Raw genomic sequence first — 20,011 nt, forward strand, 5'->3', positions numbered from 1 at the left:
TACTTTAAAAGTATATTTTGTCTCACTTTAATATAGCTATTTTATAGTGGTGTTAAAAAATATGACTACATATTGATCTTTTAGCTAGCAGATGTAACCCATTTACATTTTTGTGATTATTGAATTGTTTCTCCCAACTGTTAAATTTCTATTTGTCTCGTTATTCTACGCTGCTTTTTGTTTCTATTCTCTTTCTTTTTAAAAATTTTATTGAGTTAGTTTTGGCAGTTTTAAAAAATTTGATTTTTCCATTTTATAGGATTTGAATTTATGTGTTATGTTTCCATTCTTTGTGGTTACCCTTAGAATTTTATCACATTTATTTAAGCACAGTTTAAAATTCAGTAATGTCTTAACCTTTCTCATGAAGAACAGAAGGACCTTAGAATGCTTTATTTTCATGCTACCTTCTCATTTTACTATCAGATGTTTTAGCTCTGTCTTTTTCCATACAATGTTGTGTGTATGTGGGTGTGTGTACGCGTATGCATGTGTGTGGTGCATTGCATTTAGCATTTTATTAGCTTACCATTCCTTTTTGCATTTCAGCTTGTCCTTCTGGAATTATTTTCTTTTTTGCTGCATTGCATCCTTTATAAGCAGCTTCATAGACGACCCTGGTGGTGGTAATCTCTCTCAGGGCCTGGTTATTTTAAAATGTTTTATTTTTCACTTTTTAAAGATAATTTTGAGTGATGTGAAACAATCATTATTGCTACAAAATGGAGTTGTTCTAATTTGGGAGATACTTAAAATTGTGTTCAAACCTTCTATCATCTCCCCACTATCCAATATAGTTATGATCTTGACCCTTGGGTAAAATTACTTCCTTGGGTAAAATCAGATCATAAAACGATGGTCCAAAGAAAAGTCATCAGGCCCTCACCTGACTCAGAAAGGCGGAACTGAAGAGTCAATTTAATAACGCGAGGTCAGAACTTTTGCCTTTTCAGTGTTCTTAAGAGATAAAGTTGCGTTGTCTTAAAGGAGATAATGTACTAAAAATGTTAATACAGTTCCTCTTTCATGAATGATAAGTTGGTAGGCAGAAGAGGGCCTAAGGTTCCCAAGACTGCCCCCAGGTTTGATGATTCTCTAGTCCTGCCTCCCGGGACTCAGCCTAGAGTCATACTTGTGACTATGATTTATTACGGCAAAAAGATACAAAGCAAAACCAGCAAAGGGAAAAGGCACGTGGGGCAGAATCCAGAGGAAACTAGGCATGGGCTTCCAGAGTTCTCTCCCAGAAAGTCACGTGGGACACACTTAGCTCCCCCAGCAATGAGCTGTGACAACACGTGTCAGATGTTGCCAACCACTCAAGCTCGTTAAGAGACTCAGCTCCCAGGGTTCTTACCGGGGGGCTCTTCTGCCTGGCATGTACCCAAACTCCAGACTCCCGGAAGGAGAGCGAGTGCTCTGCATCAACCTTATTGATTGTACATACAGCTTAGGCACAGTGCTCCACCCTTATCAACTAGGGATGCTGGGAACCCTCCCAGAATCCAAGTTCTTAGACACTAGCCAAGGGCCAACCTGGAAAGCTGGCTTTTCATAGATAGCATTTGGGCCTGCTCTATTTACTCTTTTCTGCACAGGGCCCATCAGTAAATAATGCTATAATAATAAATGCTTTTGACACCTGAGTTCTGTTCTCAGCTGTTCTAGTTTGAGTAGAACTGTAACAGTGGTCAGAGAAACAGAAAACTGGAGAGGGTGGGTAGACTTAAGTGCTGGAGAGGAGGAGACTCAGACAGGCATCACTGACCCACACTGTGGCTCAGGATTAGGGGGAGACGGCAGGCCATTTGACTTTGCCAGGCAGGGGAGAATGAAAAAAAAAGATCTCTGGTCTTTTTCTGGAAGATCTCTTGGAAAATCTTGAAACAGCTAGCGGTTGGAAACAGCTAGCAGTCTTAAACTTGGTGGCCTCTTATAATGTTAGAGATCTATTGTGTAGGGTCCCCAGCCTCAGCACTGCAGATATTTTGGAGTGGGGGCCGTCCTGTGCACTGCAGGATGTTAAGCAGCATCCCTGGCCTCTGCTCACTAGATGCCGATAGCATCTGTCTCCTCACCACCTTGCCCAGTTGTGACAACCAAAAATGTCTCCTGACATCGCCTGTTGCTAGCTATCCTCCAGGGACAGTGGTTGAGAACCATTGTATTACTGCAGGGTTTACAATAAATAAATTCATAACGATCTTAGCTTTACATAGCTAAGTGGTTTGCTCATGTCTCACACTTAGAGTAGTTTTCCATTTATAAAGCTCTTCCATGTGTTTCTAGCAAGAGGCTATATAGATGAAGGCAATGAGACACAGAGGGTAAGTCACTTTGCAGTAAAGCAAAGAGAAAGTAATAGAAATAATAGTAATGATAACATTTTTTGTTATTAATAATAGATATTTCATTGAGTGCCTGATGAGCCAGACACTGAAATGCTTTACAGGTATTCATTTTGCAACAAGCGTAACAAGTGCTATCATTGTGTTGATTTTACGGATGAGGAAATTGAGGCCAGAGAGATTAAGAAACCTGCCAAAGACACACAGTAGGTGGAAAAGCCAGGTCCAGACCCAGGCCATTTGGCTCCAGTGCTCTCGTGACCCCTGGGCTCTGGATAAAAAGTGAGAGGTTCTGGATTCTTGCTCTTCTCTGATAGTGTTCTGTCTCATTACTGTCTCTGTGGAGGTTGCCATTTGCTTATTACACTGCTTTCCTCGCTCCGCCCAGCTCTGGTCTCCTGGTTTACATACAACTTTTCCTATATTCTTGTCAACTGAATCTCACAGGGATGAAAAAATTGGGAAGCCCTCTTCTTGTGACCTAACTTTGCTGTTTCAGTTGTAGTCTTCTGTGATTATCTTGATTCTTTCTCTTTTTATTTATCTTTAATGTAGCATTTCATCGAAATCTGGATTTGTTGCAGCTGTCAGCCTAATCTTGACACATACGCTTCGTCCAATTCCTGCATATTTCAGCTAAGAGGCTTCTGTTTCTGATGCTTAAACATTTCACGATATTCTTCAGATCTTTCCACCACCTCCCAATGTGTTATTTGTCATAGTTCCATGATTATATTTTATTATCCAGGAAATATTTTAATGTACCAATTTATCCACCCCATCTTTTGGGTTTTTTTCTTTTTACTTTTTTCCTGATTCCTTTTCAACATGTGTTTTTTCATGCCCCCGTGCCTTATGCCCCAAGTTCTGTCCCCTAATATGGACAAGGAGAAAATGTCCTTCTTCCTCTAAGCCTAGTGAAGAAATCATCTTTCCTGGAGCTTTCTTTTCAAGACACTTATTTTAGGAAGTGTCTACACTTCTACAATCATTTAAATGCAGTATTTGTGCAGAGCTAGAATTAACTGTATGGTACCGTCAATTAGTTTGAAAATGCTTTGCTTCTCTGTGCCTATGATCCCATGAGGGACCACTGAGCCCTCAGTTTATTTCTGGGTCTGTTTTTCTTTTATGGGTGGGGCAGTGAGTGGGTGGGAGTTGAGACTATGACTTCAGAGCAGAATATCGTCAGATTAGTTTAGATGGACATTGCTACGTGGACATGATGTTGAGAAATCCAGGATTTTCAGATGTGTCCAGTTTGGCAAAATTCATTAGGTTTCTCCAGATGTTGTAATTATTATTTTTTATGTAAATAGTGTGTGCTGCCATGTCTGTAATTACATTTACTACTTCTGTGTCTCATGGTTCCAACTCATGAGACGATTCCACTCTCTTTTGATTGTTAGGCACTTTTTCCCAAGACCCTATTCCCTTGAATTTTTTTTTTTTTAATAAATTTATTTATTTATTTAATTTGACTGCATTGGGTCTTTGTTGCTGCACGTGGGCTTTCTCTAGTTGCAGTGAGCGGGGGCTACTGTTGTGCGTGGGCTTCTCACTGCGATGGCTTCTCTTGTTGCGGAGCACGGGCTCTAGGCGTGCAGGCTTCAGTAGTTGTGGCTCGCGGACTCTAGGCGCGTGGGCTTCAGTAGTTGTGGCACGCGGGCTTAGTTGTTCTGCAACATGTGGGATCTTCCCGGACCAGGGCTCGAACCTATGTTCCCTGCATTGGCAGGCGGATTCTTAACCACTGCGCCACCAGGGAAGTCCTTCACTTGAATTTTGCTAGCTCTGAAGATAACTTTGGTCCCCAAAGCCTTAGGTTTTAATCCATTGTAGTGCTCATGACTCCTAGTAGTTTCAGATATGAATTCTTCCTTTCCTCGGCATTTTTTATTGTGGTTATTAATACTAAGTTGAATTTTTCTTCTGGATCAAAAATCTGGATAGTTCCTTCTTGTTATGCATCTTCAGAGAAAGTTATGTTACCCATTATTACAAAATCATTAAATTTTAGGATTGGGAAGGATATTGGAAAAAGTGCAAAGTATCAACAATCTGTTTATAGTCCTCAATATAATTGCTCAGCATGTAAGTAAGTTTGTTGCTTCGGCCGTCACGTGAGCAGAGTATGTCCTCTAAAAAGGAAGAAAGAAAGAAAAAAGCAGAAGCTTTTCAGTTTGTTTTTCTTTTCAGTGTAAAACTTTGTTCCAAATAGAACTTAGTATGGGTTCCCAATATCAAACGTGTTAAAGTGGTGTTTTATTTATATGCATGTATTTTGTAAGTTCAAATCTATCACCTTTTCTCATTATAAAATCAAATGGTGGGAATAGATTATTTTCATGAAATGATAATTTTAAAATGGGAGATATGAGTGGCAAGTGAGGTTTTGTTAGTATCCAAGTAGACATTATTTTTGCCTGGTGTGGGCCAAGTTCATGTACATACAGAGAAGCAATTGCAAATTGAATGTCCTGCCCCCCCACAACAGTTCAATTTTCCATCTTAGAATGCTGTTTAATTAAAAATTCTGTTTAATTTTTAAATTATGTTTACTTAAAAATTCTGTTTAATATTTAATTTATGCTTAATTTAAAATGTAATTTTTAACTTTTAAACATAATTTTTCATTAAACGTAAATGGCAGGAGAAGGTTGTCCCCTCAAAGTCTGCCCCTGAACTGAGTTAACCTGCAAGTTAGTATAGTACAGTCTCAGTGGGTTAAACTTTCCGTAACATGTTTGAGAGTAGATTTTAATTACAGTTTCAAAAGTAGTTAAAATACATACATAACATTTTTGAATTAAACATTGTGGAAATCCTGAAAATCTCTGTGAAACTTTACTCCACAGAATGTATTTTGAAAGAAAAAAGTGCTAATTTGTTATTTTAGCTTTAAAGTATACCAATACATACATAATGCCTACATTTTAAAGTCCAGTGAAGTTCAGCTTTCCAAGGTTGAGTTTCAAACATTCTGAAACACACTGAAGTTGTCTGTCCAGCTTCACCTGTCTGGAGCACAGTTCAGAAGTAGCCCCCAAGTAATCTATAAAAATATCGAATCACTGTGTTGTACACTTGAAAGTAATATAATGTTGTAAGTCCACTATACTTCAATAAATTAAAAAGAAAAAGAAGTAGCCCCCCATAGTGTGCGGCTGACACGAAGTCTATGACTTCAGGATACGGAGAGGGAGATACCTTGCCTATTACAACTTCCTCAGTTGAACCAGTAACTCTAGTTTTACCAACATTTCACTAAACTTGACTACTCTCTAGTTGCTTACCCTGGGATAGAAGAAGGAAACCAGAAGGGAAGAAGGCTGTGCAAGACCAACTGCTGTGTGTGAGAAATGATCTCTTTGCCAGTCCAACAGACATAAAAGCGCAAAGATCTCATGGGATTTAGGCCATCCCTAACTTTGTAAACGTTGAAAGCACTACTGCTTTGTTTCATGATCTGATAATGTCTATTTAGATGACCCTGAGTTATCATGAAAAAATTTAAATCAGGTTTGTATCTGCTCTAAGAAGGCAAAAAAATTATGGTGAAATAGTGAGGCTTAGAGGACTGTTGAGAAACCACAGGAAGATTTGGAGGGTGGACATCACCAAGGAGAGGGGCCAGGGAGAAGGAAACAGGGAGTGGGGGCTCTTTGAGGGACGGCTCTGATTTCCACAGCTTTTGTGGTGATAGAGTCACAGCAGCCAGAGATGTACCCTCCGTGCCGGCTGGGCATGGAGAGCAGAGGCAGTCGCTGGTGTTCTTAACCACACATGGGAGTAGATGCCATCACTTCACCACCAGGAGGGTTTGTGTGTTTGCATATATGTCATTATGTATGATGTAATGCGGTGAAGCTTTCTGTAGCCTGACATGCACTGTGGTTGTATGGCTTCTTCTCTCCCCTCTTTCTCCTACCCTGCTCCCTCCCTCCCTCCTTCCCTCCCTTCTATTCTTCTTTCCACAAATATTTATTGAAGTCATATGAGCCAGATGCTGGTAGGTGCTGAATGTGCTCTGACAAGGGACAAGATAGCCTGTTCTTGCGGCCGCGGAACTTTCCTTGTACTGTGAGACAGAGATATGTCAATAGGGACATACAAATGAATACGAAAAAAATTATAATGGGACAGAAAGTACATTCTAGGACACATGTGCGAGACCAGAAAGGCTTCCTGGAGAAAGTGAAATCGAAGGCGAGACCTAAGAGATAAAGAGGAGTTAACCAGAGAAGTGGGGTGTTCCAGGCCAGGGAAAAGCATGCAGGGGAAGAGGTGGGAAGGAGAGGGGTGAACTTCTCAGCCAGAGTGTGGATGTGAGCGAGAAGTCTGCAGAAGGCTCATCGAGGGGGCCTTGGGGGACAGGAGGCTGGACTTTTCTCTTGGATCAATGGGAAGCCATGGAAAGGTTTTACTCAGCGGAGTCAGGTGATCAGGTTGGCATTGGGGAAACGTTGCTTTGCCAAGTTGGATTAGAAGGGCCAGACTGGCAAGTGTTGTAGTTATCTAAAAGATAAATGTGGCCTAAAATGAAAAAATGCAGTGGAGACGGAGAGAAGTAAATATAATCAAGACATGTTTAGGAGGTAAAATCAATAGACTTGGTGATGGACTGATTAGATGTGTGCGGAGTCAAGATTACTCCCAGGTTTCTGGTGTGGGCAACTGGGCAGTAATTAATGAAAGAGAATACATGGGGAAAAAATCGTTGTGGGATTGTGGTGGGATGATGGACTGTTGGATTTCAGACTGGATGTGTGGTGAATATGGGGTATGCACAAGTGGAAGTGCCAGTGGCTCTGAAATTCAGGAGGGAAAGCTGGGCTAGAGATGTAGATTTGGAAGTGATCAGCATGCATAGAGGGGGTACCCAGAGCTGTGGGAATGAGTGAGATCGCCCCGGCGATCACCCAGGCGTACGCTGAGGAGAGAAGAAAGCCTGTTAGAACCCTGAAGGAGGATAGGCAGAGAGGAGCCCCCAGGAGACAGAGGAGGAACAGCTAGAAGGGGAGAAGCTGGCCAGGAGCGTGTGGGGACAAAGACACCGAGGAAGAGGATGGAGGAGAGGCTAAGCAAGAGGAAGCCCAAAAGATGTCTGTTGGCTCCTCTGTGCTTCAGGAAGCCATTACAGCTTTAACCAGAGAAACGTCTGGCAACAGGAGCTAGAATGCATAGCATTGAGGAGAGAGCTGGAAGAGATGAGCAGAGACAGAGAGCTTAGTCCTCTTTGTAAGGAAGTTTGGCTGAAGGAGAGAACAGACTCTAGGACCTCATGCTAGAGTAGTGTGGGTGGAGGGAGGGATAGAAGTCGGGGGAGCCTTGAGTGCGCTTGGATGCTGACGGGATGTAGCTCATAGAATAGAGAAGCGGAGGGTGAAATTTTGGGAGACAGCGGGGATAAGTGGGTCATAGAGGGTCATGAGAACGGAGGAGGGCTTGGGACCCAGAATAATTGGCTAAGAGGAGAGACACCTCTTCCACTGGTACAGAAGGGAAGCATGAAACAACTGGTGTTAAAGTATTGTTTTGTGCCACAGTAGTTTAATTATGTTCTTTAAAACAATCTCTCCACAGACACTACCCGAAGCAGTCCTTCACCACGGTGGCAGATACACCCGAAAATCTTCGCCTGAAACAGCAAAGTGAATTGCAGAGTCAGGTAATTCCTGAAAGGCCTATTTTCGTCACGTTCGTTCTAACTATTATTCACAAGGCCGCTCTTCGGTCATCGTACTGCTCATGCCGGGTCACCAGCCGGCGTGCAGACTGAAAGCGGGCCTGGGTGGGCAGTCCGGGCAGAAGTACTGAATGTCTGTTTTCTTCCCGGTCTTGGATCACCCTGATATTCTTGGTTCTGTTATCCACGTGGGACTAGGGCGAGTAAATGAGCTCTGGTCAGAGTAAGTGTTTCCCAACAATATTGATTTATTTGGTCCTAAATATTTAAAAACATTTTATAAATAGCTTTTCCACACTGCATATGTAGGGGAAAAAAGAGGTGTTAACTTGACCCAATTGCAGTGAGTGTGGGGCTAACACCCTGTCTGTGTATCTCACACCAGCCACTAGCTTTGTTTTCATCCTGTCACTTTATTCATATTTCTTTCATATGTCACACTGACAGCATGAACAAAGATTAGAACACCATGATTGGCTCCCAGTCAACCATTTTGGATGGAAACGTGCCTTCAATATGGCGAAACACGTCGGTTAAGACTAGGGATTTGAATGACACTGTTTTCCTCCGGGACACCCCGTCTCTTCTTGAGAAACCTAGGGTGCTCTCTCTCAGAGAGGTTATCTTGCCGGCCACGGCGTAGGACTGCCGAGCAGTCCTCAGCGTGTGTGCTGAGCAGCCATGTGGCAGCCCACTGGTCAGCGGGGAGGTAAAGTAACACTGAGTAGCGGGGAGGGAAGGCTGAGTTGAGGTCCCCCTTCCACTGTTCATTGGTTGTGGCCTTGGGCCAGCCACTGGGATTCTTTGTGCTGGTGTAAAGTGAGACAGTCTATCTGATCTTGTCTACCTGTCTTGAGGGTGGCTGCAGGTGTCAAATAGGTAGTTAGGCGTGAAAGCATTTTGAAAAGTTAAAAAAAAGATTGTATGACTGTGGAGGCTGATTATGAGTACCATGGTCCCTGAGAATCCTTGATGTGAAAAAGGAGAAGAGTAGACTTTGTGAAGGAGGGAGGTGTCTAGCTAACACTCTTTGAAAATGTCAGTTGTAGCTGTTCGTAATGAGAGTAGTCAGCTTTCAGTTGCAACGGATCTAATTATTTCCACGCGGGTTTATCTGATCACAGGGGAGATGGTAGTTCCCTCCATCCTCTTTCTGGAGGACTTGGGACCACTTCCCAGTCCACTTAATTAGAGGAAAAAAACTCCCGAGTAGGGTTTACTATTGGTTAACAACGCCATGAAGACTTGGTTGGCAGTTAGTTTTCGGTTTATGTAAAATGCTAATTTTCCGTGTGCTAAGCTATTAGTTCAAAAAATTGAGTGCTGGCCAAAGAGAGGCACTATTGCAGAGCCAGCAAGAACACTCCTTGCTCATTCACACCGCGGAGGGTGCCAGGACTTGGCTCCTGTCTGTGCAGCTCCAATATGCCTTTCTTCTCATCAAGTTAGGATTAATTAGGTAATTCTGGAGAAGTACTTCGAGCACATTGGAAAACAGAACTAAATCAAGCAATCAAATATCTGTTTCCTGCCTGTTACATGTCCTTGTTCTGTGCGATAGAATTTATAATTAGTTAATCCTCTCTTTACAGAGTTCACGGGGTGTCTGAGGAAACAGGACTAACATACCACCCCCCCATTAAATTAAAATATGTTTAATTTAAAATAAGGACTCAGAAATGGGGGGGGGCGAGTATGGGTTGGTCTGGTTATGCTTCATGCTGGCGGCTGGTGGGGGGGGTCTGAGTGGAGCCTTGAAGGTTGACAGAGGATCTGATATGAACCCTTATCTCCTTCCTTTAGAGAGCACACCGCTCCCTTTGGGTTCAGTTAGTGGTTATAGGTGTCGTCTCCTTGGTCCAGGAACAAGCATTTATTGTTTTCCCACCACACGCCTGACCTCTGGAAAGGCAAAGAAAAAAAGGAGTCAGTGTTTCATGAAAGGCTGATTTTAGTCTCTTTCAGGTAGGTAGCAAGCTGCGAACTTCAGAAGACAGAGCACACACATGGTTCTGGGCTCGTGGGACAGGAGTTCATAGAGGGGCACAACGCGCTATGGGGTCTCCAAGCAGTGGTCAGGTGAAGGCATCAGATTTTCTGTAAAATTTTGCTCAAAAATCATCTCCTTCAGAAAGAAAATGTAGGACTTCATCAGACAGATGGCATGGGGAAATTCAACTCAATTCAAGAAACACGTGTTGACTACTTACTATGTACAAGGAATTGTGCTGGGTGTCAGGGGAGGGAAAAGCATCACCATCATCATCCTTGTCGTCATCGTTATCGTCAATCTTGCTGTATTCGGGGCACATAACTTTACATGTACTATTTCATTTCCTCTCAAACAGCCCTATGAGACAGGTATTTATTATTATCCCTATTTAGATGAAGCATTCAACCTTTAGAGAGTTTAGAGAACTCACCCTTTCAAACTTAGCAAGGAATTGAACTTGGAATAGAACCTGGATCTGTGAGCCCCAAGTGTCCACAATCTCAACCAGTACTCTGGTCACATTACTCAGAGAGCACCTAGAAAAGGAGATGTGTAAGCAGATACTTTCAGTACAAGCCAATAGGGCAGTGTATGTAGAAGGACTCCTCTCAGGTGCAGAAGTCCTCTCTCTCCCCTTCCTCCCCTCCCCCTTCTTCTTCTCTTTTCCCTCCTCCTCCTTTTTCTCCTTCTCCTTCTCCATGAGCGATTAAAATACTTCTAGAGTGTTTCTACCTTTGCAAAGACATGGAAAGATATCTACCCTAATGGTAGTATTCACTACTGGCAAATCATTTCATGTTAGCATATTAAATGATTTGATTCTGTGGTAGCGCGTTCCCTTTGAGTTTTGATACCAAGAATTCTGAACAGCTCAACAGTTTTGGTGGAAGATTGACTATTAACATTTTATTTACTTGTTTTGATAACCTGTGATGCTAAGTGAGCCAAATCTCTTCATTACTCCGAGTTTTGAAATTCTGAAATCCTTTAGAATTGTTTGGTTAAAACTCCTATTTTTTCTTTTAGTTCATTAGCTTACCAAATGAGCCAAAATGAAGGGAAAACAAAAATAAAATTTCAGTCCAACCTAGGAAGTTATTTATGGTTAACATATTGTTATCTTTTCCTTTTTTCTCTTCTCTGTCTCGGTCTCTTTCTTTTTCAGAGGGTTATGAACATAGCCAGCATTTTTTTTTTTTTTGCCTGAGTGTTAGATCCTCTCAAGCTTTTTTGGGATCTGTATTAGGTGCCGATTGTCATAATAAAATGATACGAAATACCGGAGAATAAACAAGGAAACCATGAGTTAGCTTTTCAGAACTGGTGATAGGCGGTGGCTTACAGGCATTATCCAGCTTGCACATAACTGGTGCCTGTCCACTTGGGTAGCCACTGACCGTGCTGGCTGTGGATGGCTCTGGAACGCTGCGGACAAGCGGGGGAGGGGAAGCATTCCTTCTTCACTAGCTCCCTTTCCATCGCATCTCACAGGATGAACTGCTTCAAAGAAATAGCATAACTGGAGGTTAGGTGCCTCCACTGGCCCACAGTGGCCCATACCGTACGGCGCAAAAGTGGAGACTTTTCCTTCTAGTGGTATTAGTAACACTGTACTTCATCCGTGGGGCATCGGCCTTTCACTGCGTGCCTCGGGACCAGTGTGATGTCCTTGTTTTTGTGGGGAGGTGAGCCTTGAGTTCCAAAGCCTTGCCTGGTAAACTAAACTGCTGGAACACAAACTCTTTGTAAGTTGGGCAGCCCCTAAACTTTAAAAACTTAAGTGAGGTGAAAGCCCCCTTAGGAGAGAAAGTTTTTAAACTTATTATTTTCACATGATGTTGTAGCAAGTGTTTCTTGTTTTCAGGCTGTGGCAGAAACGGCGCACTGCTTTGAGTACTTTCCATCAGGAGTCTATGGACTTCATAAAGCTGGGGAAATTGTTCTTCAAATGGAATTTTGAGGGGAAGCCTTCATAGAAAAGAGAGCAAAACAGGGCCATTGTAGCTTTAGCAAGGGGAGGGGGTGTTTCCCCTGCTTCTCCCCACCCTCCCCCTCTAGGGCCTTGGGATGAATGTCTTAGGAAGCCTCGGGCCTCTGTAGGCCAGAGTTCTGAAAAGCACTGCTGAAAGACAAAACATTAGCTAGCTTTCCCACTTGGTTGTTTATGTGATTGGCTTAGCTGTTTGCAATCCTCCTGAAAATAATGGAGAATTGGGGCTCCCTGGGTTCTTAAATGGAGTGTGTGTGATTTATGAGTGCTGATAAGATGAAATTGAAAATTGTGATGGATCGAATACAGATTATTCTGGAATCTTGAGTTTTCATTTTGTAATCTATGTTCATTCTTTCTTTTTTTTTTTTGCGGTACGCGGGCCTCTCACTGTCGTGGCCTCTCCCGTTGCGGAGCACAGGCTCCGGTCGCGCAGGCTCAGCGGCCATGGCTCACGGGCCCAGCCGCTCCGCGGCATGTGGGATCCTCCCGGACCGGGGCATGAACCCGTGTGCCCTGCATCGGCAGGCGGACTCTCAACCATTACGCCACCAGAGAAGCCCTATGTTAATTCTTTTTTAATCTTCCACGTTTCTCTGGGGGCATAAAAAACATGGCGCACAGGGAACAGGATATATGACAGTAGTAAGGTGAGAAGTTGACATGGTTTTTTTTATAGGGAAATGTAATAGTTACACATATCTGCGGGAGGAATGAAGACACATGTCTAATATAAACCTCTGGAAGGTCACGGAGGTAGGGCTGTGACCAGCATTCCCTTCCTGGCTTGCCCTAGGTACCTTTCTGTACCTCCTCATTCTGTCTTCCATTTTCAGGGTTTTTTTCTCTCTGTTCTCTGTCATCTAACCAGCCAGTATGGTGTTCAGTTATTACCTAAAGCAGGACTTCTCTCAGGTGGCAGTTGCTTTTGAATAAGGTATCACCGAGGACTGACTTCCTTCAAAGTGACAGATCCATGACGAGGGAACATCAGTAATTGTCTAAAGATGACTGGAGAGCTCCTTTGGAGAGCATCCTCTGTGTATGTGTCACATCTCATCCCAACCCGATCATAAATTTGACCTGAACTTCATTTGCCACCCGGAGCCAATGATATGCCAAATTCTGTGCTAGATATTGGGGATGCTGTAGTGAGCAAAATCATATAAACCTTCACTCTCAGGGGATTTATGGTCTAGTGGGGGAGAGGGCGATAATAAAAAATTAACGAACATAGGCAAAATTGCAACTGTGACAAGAGCTGCAGAGAGCTGTGTGTATCTTAATTATGTTTAAAAACATTTTCAGGGAGTTGGAGGCCTGAGTGCTTTTCTGCAGACAGGTACATAATGGGATCTCAGAGTGGCCTGCTGCATCCTGCCCAGCTGTGGATCCCATTTCTAAATGCATATCTTTTTTCTCCCGATTTCCCGATCTTAGCTGACGAGTCTTTGCTCCTTGCTGGGTCCTCTTACCGTCCCTTATCTCACGCGACTACCTCATACTTCTAAACAGGAAGACTGTCTCTCCAGATAGTTTTTCGTTGGTCATTCTTATATTCCGCTGATCTCGGACAAGAAGCCTTTCATATTTGCTTTTTAATTTTCCATCTTCTTTGAACCTAATTTTGGCAGCTTTATAGTTCGCATCTTTTGCTTTTTCACCATTTGATGCCGTATTTTGATCCGAGGGTGATGCTTCTTATTTCTCACAATAAGCGCTTTCTCATGTATGTAAAGGTAAAAGTTCACAGGGAGAAGCTTCAGCATGTTTCTTTTCAAGGTTTTGAGGCAGTGAAAGTGATGAGAGATTATGTTTCACATCTAGGAAGGGCTGAATGTGAATAAGTACTTCAAAGGAGAAATATTAATTCACTTGATGTGGCACATTTCTTCCAGGGAACAGAACATGCTGTGCAGATGTTAACTCTAACCCCCACCATCTCCCACAAGTCAGGTTGTTTTTCTGTTTTTACTTCTGGATAAAATGATGTAAGAGGCAAAAATGTCAGGAGTGACAGACAGCAAAATAACCAAGATGTTTTGATTTGCTGTGTCATGATGGAGTTTTAGAGCCTTTCATCACGGGGGCCTGGTTTTCTACTCCTAACCCTTCTGAAATGACCCATATTCTTTCCATCTGTTCTCGGAGTCCCAGCAGAGTGGTTCTTTGGTGCCCTCCCAGCTCATCCTGCCTCCCTGCCCATCGTGCCCACAGCCGGTGGTAGAGGGTGCCAGGGGTGGTGAGTGGCAGGGAGGAGCGGTGGGACCTCGGTGCTGTAGTCTGGGTGGGCAGGCCACGGGCTACTTGTTATTCTGTGGGCCACAGCCAGATTACTCGTCCTTTTAATCAGGCACTTGAATATATAGCCTGTCAATTTTTTGTGGCTCTGGGGTCATGGATATAACAGCTGTGATGAAGAGACTATTTTAAAAATATGAAATTAATGTGTTTTTCATCTTTCTCGTCTATAAATCATGTTCTGCTTTACCACCTCACACTTATGGCTCCAGAGGAGGGAGAAGAGTGAACCCCACTTTGAGAAAGAGGGAATATGGTCCCAGGTGAAGGGGACGCCTATCCTTCCTTCTGGCTATGGTAACTTGTAGAAAAAAGGCAGGAAAAAATCAGAGACTGAAACGTGCCCCTGCCCCGTCTCTTCCGGTGGAAATCTCTCATTGGGAAGATGGGGGAGGCATGGCAGGTCGGTGGAGAGCAGCGAGAAGCAGAGACGACCACCGCACGAGGCATCCTGCCGGCCCCTGCCAGCTCCTTGGTGTGCCTGCGGGCAGGGAGAGAACCGGAGTTTAGTCCCTCATGTGGCGCAGAAGGGGTCAGACATTCCGGCGCAGAGGCAGTAGAGCGATGCTGAGGGTGCTCGCTGAGTAGCTGGCTGGGGCAGTGCCACCGAGGAATAATGGGCCCCGGGAGCCAGGGGTGGTGAGCGGCAGGGAGGAGCGGTGGGACCTCGGCGAGAGGTGCCCTTCTGAGCCGGGGGAGAAGGCACTGTGAGGGCACCAGCCAGAGGCTTCGTCAGGGATTCCAATAGGGGCCCAGCGAGCGCAAGGACAGGGAGAGGCCACCGAGGTCAGACGAGCTGGAGGAGAGAATGAGGGAACGTGGGCCTGGGTCCAGCGCTTCACCCTTGCTTCCCTCCGAGGTCACTGCCTCAGCGTGGAATCAGGCAACGAAACCAAATTTATAGTACAATATCGGATTCAGAAAAGTCCTCTTGGTAGTAGCCAGCAGCACACAGTAGGTCTGATTAGTGCGCTGAATCTTTCAACTCCTGTCGAGTACCTGTGTTTTCTTTTGCCAGAAATTATTTGGTCTAATTATCATTTCGTGTTATCTCAGAACTTTGCTTATAGCGTCCGCTGTCTTCAGGAGGACCTCCCGCCGGAGTTCTCCATGGGCCTGTACAGATGGAAACTGGCTCAAGAAATTCTGTGCAGAAAGATGACTATGATAGCTTCATTCTTTAAAAAAGCTTCCATTTGCAACAGTCATTGTGTTGTGTTCTTTTTTGTTTTGTTTTGTTTTGTTTTTTTGCGGTACGCGGGCCTCTCACTGTTGTGGCCTCTCCCATTGCGGAGCACAGGCTCCGGACGCGCAGGCCCAGCGGCCGTGGCTCACGTCCCCAGCTGCCCCGCGGCATGTGGGATCTTCCCGGACCGGGGCACGAACCCGTGTCCCCAGCATCGGCAGGCGGACTCTCAACCACTGCGCCACCAGGGAAGCCCTGGAAGTTGTGTTCTGAAATGAGATCTCTACTTAAGCTTCTGAAAATATTGGTTGTACTTTTTAAAGGGTGAGGAGAGCAATTAGAATTTCCCTCCCTTCCTTCATCCCTCCTCAGCTCTCTTGATTTCTGGTGAAGTCAAGGATGAGGATGATAGTAAATCAGAAATTAAGGTGACACAAACTTGATCCTAACTAGTAGGGAAGTCAAAGCTCCGTTTGACTGACACTCGGAGTTCCCATTTATATGAAATTGGCTTTATTTCAAGGGAATCTATAATCTGCAGATATCTTCTAAGGGAAGTTGAACAAGCTACAGATTTAGCTTCCTAAGCGTGCGGTACTTTTAGAGCCCAAGCAACTAAATATACCAAATTTCACATTACTTAAACCAAAGATGTGAAGAATAGCGAAACCAAGGTTCCTATCCTATTTTTAATTAAACAAACAATCTTAGAGCTCTTATACAGATTTTTTTCTTTATCTCTAGAATGGCTATAATGCTTATAAATTATTAAAATTAAAATGAAAGTACATCTTAACTGTGTTTCTTCTATGTACTTTGCAAGATTTCCTTAGAATTGGATAATCTCCAAGGCTCTGAGAGAACTTTTCATTCTAGAAGATTTTATTCTCTACAGGAATATCGCTTAAAGTTTTAGGTATGTATATATACTATATATATATTTACATATAATACATATAAAATGTATGTGTGTATATGCATGTAACGCACATTGTACATATATGTTTACACATGTATATACATCTGTGTATAATATCCAGATACACACATACATATATTTATATATAGACATACATATAATAATATAATAAAGCTAACTTGGAGAGATAATGTTCAGAAAATAGTCTCCTTGAAAATCTGAAAGACTGAGAAAACGTGAAGTATCTTTTCTCTTTTGTTATCGATGGCTAAGTATGATTTAATTCACTGCCGGACACTGAAACAGCTGGACCATTTGCAATCTTAGTTCCCATCATGTAAATTAGCTCTGCAGTTCCTGTGTCTTTTAGTCATTCCATATGTTTTAGGAAATAGCTAAGGTGAAAAAGTGTAACAGAGATGGTATTATTTCTGGAAGTGAGGTAATGAGGTCTTTTTCAAAATATCACCTATTCCAGAGGGTAGAACACTCATTTCACAATATAAGGAGCAGAGACGTCGTTAAAGCTTTACCTGTTTTGATGGGCCTTACTCTCTCTGTAGTTTCTTAATTAATTTAATGTTTTTTTAATAGCTGTTTTCTTTATCCTTTGTTTAAATTTTAAACTAGAAGCTAGAGATCTGATTAATGTAACAGTTATTACTTAATAACCAGGCTAAGCAATTGTCAGGACTATATTTATACCATTTGATGATAAGGGTGATAATGTACGAAATGAGGTAGAAACAAAGAAAATAATTTCATGAAAATCAGGAGTCTTATGGGAATGAAGAATTAGATACTTTATGGCAAAGCAGACAGATGCTTTTCGAAGTTTTTCTTGACATTAATTACAAATCAAGAAAAATCAAGGTGTTTTTGATTTCAGACCTTTACTAGCAAAGAAATCTCATTTAAGGACCCACATGTACTTCTTGTAATTTAATTCTGTATAACGCTGCTTCAATTATTTATTGGTTTAATCTACATTTACTGAATACCTCCTTTGGCCAGATACTGCCTGCTCTTGGGGTGAAGGTGTGTGTGGACAGAAGCCAGCAGCGTTGGGGAGGAACACGACCTCTGACTTAGAGGTGTTTATTGAGTTTCCTCAAAAGATATTCTCCCCAATTCTGCAAACAGTTATTTTTTTTCTGTGCTCTATGTAGCTTTCCCCTCTCATTCCCCGCTGAAATGTTTACCCGTTCTGCGAATGGAAGCCCAGAATGACTCTCTTTCCCTTTACATAGATCAAATACCAGCTGCTCTGAGAAACTATGTATTGGGGAAGAAATGATCTTTTAACTGGTTTGGGAAATAACTCCCCAGCACCCGTGCCCTTTTGTAAACTTTTTGTAGAGTTTGCTCCTTCTTAAGGTAATGTGGATAAAATGTTTTTGATTGTTTCATGGACACAGGAAAGCTTCTCCAATAAAACCCACTATTTTGGGGGGGTTGTCATCAGGAGAATTAAATCATGTCATCAGCAGTGTCCCAATCCTCTTGTTATCCTGCAGACCCCTCACCCTTTTTGGGTCATGGACCCCTTTGGAAGTTTGATGAAAGCCATTGAACTTCTCCTTTGGAAAAGGTACAAAAGCAAAAAGATGCCAACTTTAGAATATAACTGCAGGGAGTTCATGGGTCAGCAAAGGTCATCAGAGTCCCAGGTTTTAGAAGGTGTGGTCAGGTCAGCCAGTGGGAGGAGCAGAGAAAAATAGGCTGAACTTAGAGGTTTAGCAGAGGCTAGAGGATTGGCACAGAGCTTATGGATTCCCTGCCTTCTAAGCACAAATTCATCTTGATTAAAATATTAACTGTCTTGGAAACGTGAAATGTTACTGCCTTAAAGAAGGCAATCTAGCGACAACTGTTAAACCTTAAAAATACACGTCTTCTTTGATCCAGCAGTTCCACTCCTGGAGATTTCTCCTGTAGAAACAGAAATATCAGCATATAAGGCACATGGGCAAGGATCTCTAGGTCAGCATTGTTTGTAGCAGCAAAAAACTGGAAAGTGAATGAAAGCCCATCAACAAATAGTAGAATAAATTATGATAACCCAGACCACAGAATATTATGCAGCCATTAAAAAGAATGAGATAGAGGTAAACCAGATGCCTTTGGGATGTCCATGTGGTATTACTCAGTGAGAAATTTAGATACAGAAAAGTGTATAAATTACAAAACTCTCCCTCTGTGCATGTGTGTGCATATCTATGTATTTGCATATGTCTGATTAAGATTATATGTGTGGGGAGAAAAATATGAAGTAGTATGCACTAGGGTGTTAGCGTTTATTTGTTCTGGGGGCTTATCCATGGTGAGCCAAACAAAGGGGAAAAATGGTTAAAATAATTTAAAAGATGTCTATGATGGGATGAATGCATTTTAATGCAATTATCTATTTATCTGTCTATCTCTATTTATTATCTATGTATTGGTGGGTATATGTGAGAAGAAAGAAAACAATGACTTAGAGACATAATTGCTTGTATGTATTTAGCATTCCATTCTTTTACTTCTTTCACAGCCAGTAACACTGCAGCTTCTCAGTTCAGTCTTGTGGGGCTAACTAGGCCAATATGGCCAGGCTGCAATCTCCCTGCTGACTTATTAGGTGGATTTCCTGTGACTCACTGCTCTAAAGTTATTTAGCCTTTAGCAAATGTTCGTTGGATGTCTATTTTATGTCATGTACTAGGCCTTGTGCTGGGAAGACTCAAAGAACTAAGGGGTGTGTGTGTGTGTGTGTGTGTGTGTGTGTGTGTGTACATAGCTCAGGGACTGTTTGCAGCTGCATTTGGACTTCCTCCCCCCAATCTGTCATTTATCTGCTTGTGGGTGTGTAGGGTCGAGAGCATAGGTGCTGCTCTCATGTCAGGAAGAACCTAAGAATTTGGAGTGGGATCTTGACGTTCCTTCTCTTTGTTCCATTAAATGACCTACTGCCTAATTCTCCAACTTTTCCTCAGAGATGCCTGAAGACCTCTAGAGAGGATAGTACTGAAAGGACAAAGATGTATGAGGTGCTTCCTGTAGATCATTGTCTCTCAAAATTGTGGTTTCCCACATCATAGTTACCTGGTGTGCATGTGGAAAATGCTTATTTGTGGAGCTGGCCCCAGACTCACTAAGAGGGAGGCCTAGAAATCCACAGCGTTACTAAGTGCCCCATGTAAGTCTCACACACGTTAGTGTTTGAGAGCCAGTTCCATCAAATTTTGCTTCAAATAATGAGCCCTCCTGGCGTCTTTCCCCAGAATTTTACCAAGACTTTTCCATACCCTTGGACTTCTTTCCCACGTGGTTGTGGAAAGCTTAGATATTGTGCCATGTGGAAATTGGTCCCCATTCACTGGTTTCTCATTCAGAAGGACTGACCTCCGTCTGTCAGGCAGGATACTTGGAGTCGTGTGTTACTGCCAGGCTTCTGAAAGCTTATGCCACTGTTTAGGATGCAAGTCCAGGGAACACAGACAGGAGAAGGGATGCTTTAATTCAGTTTTACGACATTTAGGTATTTGACTCAGCAGATACTCTTACAGACATTTTTCTAATATCAAAATGGCTTTTTATTTTCCT

At 42.7% G+C, this 20,011-nt stretch overlaps 1 protein-coding gene across 1 annotated transcript in view; it reads left to right on the forward strand.

The window, feature by feature from the left end:
• Nucleotides 1-20,011, forward strand: part of NEBL (nebulette) — a 335,691-nt gene that overhangs the window by 114,865 nt on the left and 200,815 nt on the right. The window contains exon 3 of the mRNA XM_024766146.1: nucleotides 7,935-8,019. Within this exon, the coding sequence (XP_024621914.1) occupies nucleotides 7,935-8,019 (85 nt within the window). The remainder of the gene's footprint in view (nucleotides 1-7,934; nucleotides 8,020-20,011) is intronic.

Source organism: Neophocaena asiaeorientalis, unplaced genomic scaffold (assembly GCF_003031525.2).
Source record: "Neophocaena asiaeorientalis asiaeorientalis breed wild unplaced genomic scaffold, Neophocaena_asiaeorientalis_V1.1 scaffold217, whole genome shotgun sequence".
NCBI classification, from domain to species: Eukaryota; Metazoa; Chordata; class Mammalia; order Artiodactyla; family Phocoenidae; genus Neophocaena; species Neophocaena asiaeorientalis.